Source organism: Aegilops tauschii, chromosome 4 (genome assembly GCF_002575655.3).
Source record: "Aegilops tauschii subsp. strangulata cultivar AL8/78 chromosome 4, Aet v6.0, whole genome shotgun sequence".
NCBI lineage: Eukaryota > Viridiplantae > Streptophyta > Magnoliopsida > Poales > Poaceae > Aegilops > Aegilops tauschii.
In genome coordinates, this window is record NC_053038.3 from 447,111,471 (window position 1) to 447,120,366 (window position 8,896).

The following is an 8,896-nucleotide window of genomic DNA, read 5'->3' on the forward strand; positions in this document are numbered from 1 at the left end:
CATGTATCAATGACGTTCAATGACTGGCGGGTCGTATTGCGACGCTAAGCCGGTTCATAAGTCGTTTAGGAGAGAAGGCTATCCCTCTCTATCAGATGATGAAAAAGACGGACAACTTTGTCTGGAGTGATGCTGCTAATGCAGCGTTGGAGGACTAGAAGAAGCAGTTAGCCGAGCCACCTGTTCTTGCTGCCCCTGTTGATAAAGAGCCATTGTTGTTATATGTGGCTGCCAATGACCGGGCTGTCAGCGTGGCTATTGTGATGGAGCGAAAGGAGGCAGGCAAGGAATATCCGGTTCAACGGCCGGTTTATTATATCAGTGAGGTGCTTATTGAGTCCAAGCAGAGATACCCACATTGGCAGAAGCTTGTGTATGGAGTTTTCATGGCCAGCCAGAAGCTTAAGCAATATTTTCAGGGTCATCCCATCACTTTGGTCAGTTCTGCTCCGTTGGGGGATATTATTCAGAACAGAGAAGCCACAGGTCGGATAGCCAAGTGGGCCATTGAACTTGGACCTCATGGTTTTAAGTATATGCCTCGCACGGCCATCAAGTCTCAAGCGCTGGTGGATTTCATCAATGACTGGACAGAGCTACAGATGACCGAGGAAAAGCCGGATAACACGTATTGGACTATTCACTTTGATGGGTCCAGGCAATTGGAGGGCTCGGGGGCTGGAGTTGTGCTAGCTTCCCCTCGAGGTGATAAATTTTGTTAAGTTCTCCGTTTGATGTTCCCTTGCACTAACAATGCAGCTGAATATGAGGCTTTACTCCACGGTCTTCGGATGGCTAAGGAGATGAACTTAAGCCGGGTAAGGTGCTTTGGTGACTCAGATTTGGTGGCTCAACAAGTCTCTGGTACTTGGGATTCCAAGGATCCACTTATGGCGGCTTATCGACGAGAGGTGGACGTTATTGCTGGTCACTTTAAGGGTTATCAAGTTGAGCATGTTGATCGGCAAAAGAATGAAGCGGCTGATGCCCTAAGTCGGTTGGGTTCTCAACGTAAACTGGTGCCGCCTAATGTCTTTCTTGACGTTTTGCATAACCCGTCGGTCAAGTTACCTACAGAGGAGGATTTGGCTATTCCTGACCCGGAAGCTCAGTTGGTGGCGGCTCTTCATGTTATCTCTGATTGGACAGTTCCATATTTGGCATATATGACCCGGGGCGAGTTACCTGAGGATGAAACTTTGGCCAGGCAGATAACCCGGCGGTCCAAGTCAATGACTATTGTCAATGGGGAGTTACATCATTGCAGTGTCACAGGGGCGTTTCAGCGTTGCGTTTCTCCTGAAGAAGGCTGTGAGATTCTGCGTGAGATCCACAAAGGAGATTGTGGTCATCATGCCGGTTCAAAATCTCTAGTAGCCAAGGCTTTTCGTCACGGTTTCTATTGGCTGACGGCTCATGCTGATACTGAGGACTTGGTCAGAAAATGTGACAGTTGTCAGAAGTTTTCACGTCGAGCTCATGTTCCGGCTCAGGAGTTGAGGATGATTCCAATCACTTGGCCGTTTGAAACTTGGGGGCTTGATATGGTTGGACCTTTTAAGAGGTCCAAGGATAAGAAGATCCACCTTTTGGTGGCGGTTGATAAGTTCACTAAGTGGGTAGAGGCAGAGCCAGTCAGTAAGTGTGATGCAGCAACGGCAGTTCAATTCATGAAGAAGGTGATCTTCCGTTTTGTCTTTCCACACAACATTATAACAAACAATGGCACTAACCTCTCCAAAGGTGCTATGAAAGACTTTTGTCAACGTGAGCATATCCAGCTTGATGTGTCGTCAGTGGCTCACCCCGAATCAAATGGTCAAGCTGAGAGAGCCAATCAAGAGATCCTGAGAGGCATCAAGCCCCAGCTTATGGTTCCTTTAAAGAGGACGCCGAGTTGTTGGGTGGAGGAGTTACCTTCCATGTTATGGAGCATTAATACCACCCCCAACAGGTCTACAGGTTACACGCCTTTCTTCATGGTTTACGGAGCAGAGGCAGTTCTCCCTAGTGACATCCGTCATGACTCACCTCGGGTGGCGGCTTATGTTGAAGCGGACAATGAACAAGCACGTCAGGAAGCACTGGACTTTTTGGATGAGAAGCGTGACATCGCAGCGGCTCGTTCGGCGATTTATCAGCAAGATCTGCGCCGTTACCACAGTCGCCGGGTTAAAACCAGAAGTTTTCAAGAAGGCGATCTAGTGCTCCGGCTTATCCAGGATCAAACTGATATGGACAAGTTATCCCCACCTTGGGAAGGACCTTTTGTGGTTAGTAAGAATCTCAACAATGGGTCCTACTACCTTATCGATGTTCGAGAGCACAAAGACTCACGTAAGTCGGAGGAGCAGACCCACCGGCCGTGGAATATTGCTCATCTTTGGCCCTACTATACCTGAGCCACTGGCTTTTTTGATGTACATATTTTGACAATGTATATATTATGATCAATATAATAAACCGGCATCCCTGCTAAAGCAGGGCCTCTGTCGTTTTTTCTTAATGAGTTTTTGGTTACTTGGGGGCCTCTGCTTTATAGAGCAAAGTTATGATTACCCTTTGATTCGGCTTATGGGCCACAAAAAAAACTTGGGGGCTTGCTACCCAGGTTAAAGGGACCAAAGAGAGTCTGTTGCAAAAGCACAACACAAACATAGGTACCCATTGAGCACAGCACAGAAATACTGCTTGGGGGCTCTTTCGTTCTAAAGAACAAGAGTTGCTATAACCCTTGTGACAGGCTTAAAAGCCAGGCTTGGAAGCCAGGTGTATTCACCTAAAACCCCGGGTTATCCTACCTTTTTAAGTAAGCCACTCCGCCCAGGTATTCCTGGAATGTGTCACATCCTAGCTAGTTCATGCATTAGAGTGTTGCATCATGTCTACTTTTCACAGAAACTTGAAATGGGGATGCCAGAAACCCCCAGCACCCCCCTGAACACAACTAGGGTTTACTAAAATCCTTTTCAATGAACCTGAAATGCCCTCCATAAATGTTCACCATCTTTGGTCCTGGCTAAAACCTCTGCCAAAAATGGTTTCATATTTTTGGAGGCCATTTTGGATTTTTGCACCAAGCCATAAGTATTTGCATTTGGGCAATTTAAATCCTATAAATATTTTAAAATGCCCAAATAATCTTGAAGGTATTTTTAGGCTGTTGAGAACATTTTCAAATGTGCCTCTGAATATTTTCAGGTTTTTCCTAAATGGAATAGTATTTCTACTATTTCAAAACACAGAACAGAAACAAATAAAAAGAAAAACAGAAAGCAGAGAAGGAACTTACCTGGCAGCCCACCTGGCAGCCCAGCACTGTGCTGGCCCATGGCCAGTCAGCTGCTTGCTCCCGCCAGAGCAGGCACAGAGGTGACGCCGGCGTGCGCGAGCTCGCCATGGCGCCACCTGCTTGCCGCCTCGCCCGTGGACGAGCTGGACGACCTCCACGTCGCGCCCCCGAGCCCCTGGACACCCCCATTCGCCCCCATCGCCTCTCCCTCGCTCTCTCTCGCCATGGCCGAAGGAGCCGCTGCCACCTCGCCGGCCTAGCCGTAGCCACCGCCGTCCTCGCGCCGCCCCACCATGTCCAGCAGCTCCGCCGTCGCCTTCCCCTTCGAGCAAGTCGAGCCACGAGCGCTCGCTTGCCCCGAAGCCACTGCTTCAACCTCACCTTCACCGCCCACCGCCGGAGATCCCCTTCGCCGTCACCGCCGCAGCAGTTCGTCCCCGACAGCGCCACCTAGCTCATCGCCTCTGCCGTGAGCTTCTGCCCCTTCCCCATCCTCTCATTCTTGATGCCGCCCTTTGCGTCGACCGTAACCAGCAGCACCGCACACGCCGCCGCACGAGCTCGTCGCCGACGAGGCTCCGGCCATCCAACGGTCGCACCACCATGGCCGTTAGCTTCACTGCATCGCCAGGAGCCCGTAGCACCATCGCACGCCCCTTGCCGTGCTCTCCAGCGACGGGTTCGACTACACCCGTACCCCGGCAGCCGCACAGCTCGTCGCCGGCGTCGATTCCGGCGACCCCGAGCTCCACCACCACCACCAGTCGATGCGGCTCGTTCCCAGCTGCGTGTAGATGCTCTCCGCCGCCCATTTGATCGCCGGAGCACGGATCCCGCACCCTACCGCCGCGTCTGGACGTCGCCAGCGGCTAAACGCCGGCGAGTCAGCGTGGTTTGACCACGGGTTTGACTCCCCAGAGTCACTGACAAGTGGGGCCCGCCTGCTAATTAATCTGGGTTAGATTTAAGTTAATCCTAATTAGTTAATTATCTAACAGTGACACTGACACAGGGGACCCACACGTCAGGTTTGACCTGGACGACCCCGTTGACCGCTGACGTCATCATGACACACTGCTGACGTAATAAGTAACTTAATTACTGGAATTATTCTTATACAGGAAATTCCAGAAATTATCACAAACTTCAAAAAATCATAGAAAATAATCTATAGCTCAGAATGAAAAGATTTATATATGAAAAATTATCAGAAAAATCCATTCTATCCATCTGTACTGGTTTCATGCATGTTTAAGCAAATTAACCCACTGTTTAATGCAGAACAAGATAAAGCACTAACATGGGCCATTTATGAACTTGGAATTTGAATCTTTGATTCAAAATAGTCCAAACCCATCTGGTCTTAGTTGCATTAGCCCAATACATCCATTTTGCCATGTCTCATGCATGCATCATATTGTTGCACTTGCTTGGTGTTGATTGTGCTTCGATGTGTTCATTGTGGTAGGTCCTGCCTCCGAGGATATTCACGAGTATCCAACTGAAGGGCAGTATCCCACCACCACTCCGTCAGGCAAGCAACCCATTGATCATTTCGATACAAACCCATCTTCTCGCTTCTGCTCTCATTTACTGCACTAAGACAACGCGATTCAAACTGCTGTGTGTTGCGGTAGTTGAACCCACTTTCCTTTGCATGACCTGTCATTGCCACAGTAACTAGATGAAACCCACTAGCATGTGTAGGAGTTGATTGAGCCATGTTGTGTTCCTACAATGCTATGCTTGCTACGCTTAGAGTCGTGTCAGGTCTGGCTCATCAGGGTGATGAACTAGAGTGAAAGCGTGTGTCGATAATGAGAGTGAGGTGTTGAATACGATTTGGTAAAGGTATCGATGGGAGGCCATGTAGGAGTACATGGTGGGTTGTTTCATTGAGACCGTCCCTAAGAACTGAGATCTGTATGCGTGATTTAAGATTCAGCTACTACCACGCATTGGGCCCGAAACCAATGGACCCCCTCGGCTTCTTAATCACCCTTGCCCTCTGTCCAGGAGTTGCACGTAGTTTCTGGTGTTTGTAGTAAGCTGGAGGCCGTGGACAGCGCTGACCAAGGGGTGGGCTGTGATGCGGTAGGCTCGTGGCACGGTGTACCGAGTCGCCCGTTTGGTGTCCGGGAACCCTGCACACATCGTTTGGGGCCGTATGTGGAAACCTTGGCCGGACTCCCTGCGGATGGAACCTGAATAGGCGATAAACCTGGACTAGAGACTTGAGTGTTTAGGTAGGCTGTGGCCGACACCCACGTTGGGCTTCCGCTTGAAGGTTGCCGAGTACATGTCGTGTAGCGACGGTAAGTGGTGAGAGCGTGTGTGACGAAGTACACCCCTGCAGGGTATAAAACTATTCGAATAGCCGCGTCCGCGGTAAGGGACTACTTGGTCGCTTATGCAGTTCATAGACAAGCAAATGGATACTATTAAAAGCCTCAAGATAAGTGTGAGTACCGCGGATGGCCCTCTCGTGGGATGACGAGGGAGGATCCACGGTGGAGTATTGAAATGGTGATTAGTGGACTCGTGTGCGAAAACTATTTTACAAGTGGTGTCTCGTAGGATAGCTTAGCCAAGAGTCAAAGCTAGCTTGCTGCAATAACTCCACTACCTTCTTGAGAATGAACATGTATAGTAGGATATGTTGTAAGACTTGCTGAGTACCTTTGTACTCATGTTGCTTCAATTACTGTTTTCAGACGACAACACCGCCCCTTCCGATGGGTTCTATGTAGAACTCGACGACGACGAGTGACTTGCCACCCAGGTGGTGATCTAGGCTTGTGAAGGGCCTACGTAGATAGACAAGCTTCGTCAAGCCTTCTTTCTTTCTAGTGTCTGTACCCAGACAAGTTGCTTCCGCATGTGTTTGTATGATTGTATGACTTGAGTGCCGGGTCATGTGACCCCTATCTATATGAACAAGTTATGTAAGGCTCTCTCGAGCCCTTTAAATAAAGTACTTTGAGTTGTAGAGTTTTGTTGTGATGCCATGTTGTATTTGCACATATCGAGCATATTGTGTGTATGATTGAAATGCTTGGTATGTGTGGGATCCGACAATCTAGTTGTTTATCCTTGGCAGCCTCTCTTATGGGGAAATGTAGTCTAGTGCCTCCTTGAGCCATAGTAGTCCGCTACAGCCCGGTTCACCGGAGTCCTGCTAGCCCAGCACTACTGCTTTGGACACTTGACTGGCCGGCATGTGTTTCATATCGTTCCTGTGTCTGTCCCTTCGGGGAAATGTCACGCGGTGACATCCGGAGTCCTGCCTAGCCTGCTACAGCCCGGGTTCCCGGAGTCCTGCTAGCCCAGTGCTACAGCCCGGATTCACACGCTGCTGACCGACACGTTCGATGTTGATTCATGTATGCCTGTCCCCATACGTTAGTGCCGCTTTGGGTTCACGACTAGCCATGTCGGCCCGGGTTCTCTGTCATATGGATGCTAGCGACATTGTCATATACGTGAGCCAAAAGGCGCAAACGGTCCCGGGCCATGGTAAGGCGACACCCGTGGGAGTACCGTGCGTGAGGCTGCAATGTGATATGAGGTGTTACAGGCTAGATCGGTGTGACTTAGAATCGGGGTCCTGACAGAATGACCCGCCGAACATTTGACAAGTCAATCTTATGCAGACCCTAAACTTGTCAAAGTTAAAACGACAATTGGTTATGTGAGGTCCATCTTATAAGGTTTGTAAAACGGTTTAACTCAGTGGCCTGGCAGCCCGTGAAAAGCCTCGATATTTTGGCCTGGCAGCCCATGAAAAGCCTCATTTTTTGCTTGTTTTTATTTGACAAATTTGTTGAGGTTTATCGAATGAAGCTTATTAAGTTTTATTATCACAATTCGCCGATATTTATTAACCCGGCTTGGCTGTCAATTATAAGTTGTGAGTACATGATAAGTTAATATCTGGTGTTTATTGACCCGGCCTGGCTTTTGGCTATACGTCGCCAGTATGAGATAAAATAAATCCGGTGTTTATTAACCCAGCCTGGTTTTGTTCATAAGCCAACAATCTATGATAAATTACCAGTGCTCAAAATTAGGGTTATCACCCTCATTGTATTGACTTGGTAAACCAACAGTGTGATAAAATATCACAGGTATGATATATTTTCAATTATATATGGTTATTCTTAAGTCCAGCCTTGGTTATAAACTATGTTATTGGGCAGGATAACCCGTCTAGCGGTAAACCGCCAGGACACTTTTTATCTGTTATATGCAGGAGCAGATTCCATAATGCTAAATATCATGAGCAGACGTAGCATATCTTAACATGGCGGATTAGCAGTGTCATGCAAAGTAAATATGCACGATGGCATAGCAGATCAAGAGTTTCAACTAGCCTATTACAAGGCGTTTTGATGCCAAGAATAATTGTTCTCAACAAGTCTTGCAGAATGCAGAAGCTAAACCGGCCCCCGGTTTATGAATCTTCGCCGGGCTGACTTGAAGGTTCCGGATAATCCTGCGCCGGTTCATCTTCCTCTTCTCTATCTAGTGGCTGGAAGTCAATGGTAGTCCAATCGATCCAAGTTAAGGCTTTGAATATAGCTTCATCACTTATAAGTGGGGAGGGATCAACATCAGGGGCATAGGTATGCTTACGGATTGGAGGAATAAGAGTTGGAGCATCATAGGTTGGCGCATTAACTCTCTTGTTGTTGGCATCATAAATCGACTGATAATGAGAAAGATCGGTCTCTTCAGCCAATTTGCTAGCCAATGGGCGCATTTCCTTCGTCAAGGCTCTGAGGTCTTCATTATCAAAGTCTGACCCGTCATCCTTTATCTAGGATAACCGTTTCCCACATCATCCGGATCAAGATCAGGTATCCATGCTTTGGCCTGAGTTAGTGCGGTAAGAGCACCTGCCCTTGCAGCTGATCTCTTTAGCTCTTCAAACTGGGCAGGCATCATCGACAGCCTCTCTAATGTTTCCTTGATCAAAGTTGGGGGCGGCTTGTTATTAGAAGCTGTGCAGATGATCCGTTGTGCACCGGTATATAATTTCTCTATAAGGGTATGGGCAGCCTTCAGTTTCTTTCGCATATCGGAGCCAAGATGAGCAATGCGAGATCCTGCATCATCACAAACATCAGTAAACTGATAGTTTATGGGATAATACATGTTTAAAGATTATGAAGAAGTTATTTACCAAAAATGGCAGCAGTCATAGCATTTATTTGCTGTTTCAAGCCACTTAGCTCCTCTGCCACCGGATTAAGGGCTACTTTAGCGTCATCAGCCCTCTTTAGTAGAGTTGTTTTTTCTGCATCCCAGCCTGCCCGCTCGCTCTTGAAGCTCTCCTTCAGTTTTTCCATGGCTGCTAAAGCACTGGCCAGCTCTTCCTTGGCTTTGGCAGTTTCTGCTTGTTGAGATTTGATATTTTCTTAAATGTCGGCGATTTGGGATTCTTTTTTGCTAAGCTCAGCCTGCAAGAGACATGCAATTTATGAGTTGGCAGTGTATATTTGAAGTCCCAAGCACATAACAAGTCATACACTTGGCACTTGGGGGCTAATGTCTATTGCTTCTTATAAAAAAATTACAAGTCCCAAGCTCAATACAAATATT

The 8,896-nt window shown here is 48.0% G+C and overlaps 1 protein-coding gene across 1 annotated transcript in view; it reads right to left on the reverse strand.

Annotated features, from left to right (window-relative positions):
- Window positions 1-8,643, reverse strand: part of LOC109758137 (uncharacterized) — a 78,507-nt gene extending 69,864 nt beyond the window's left edge. Inside the window, exons 1-2 of the mRNA XM_040388149.3 lie at window positions 8,478-8,643; window positions 8,195-8,400 (exon numbers count right to left, since the gene is read on the reverse strand). Of these exons, the coding sequence (XP_040244083.1) occupies window positions 8,195-8,400; window positions 8,478-8,643 (372 nt within the window). The remainder of the gene's footprint in view (window positions 1-8,194; window positions 8,401-8,477) is intronic.
- Between the last annotated feature and the right edge of the window lie 253 nt (window positions 8,644-8,896).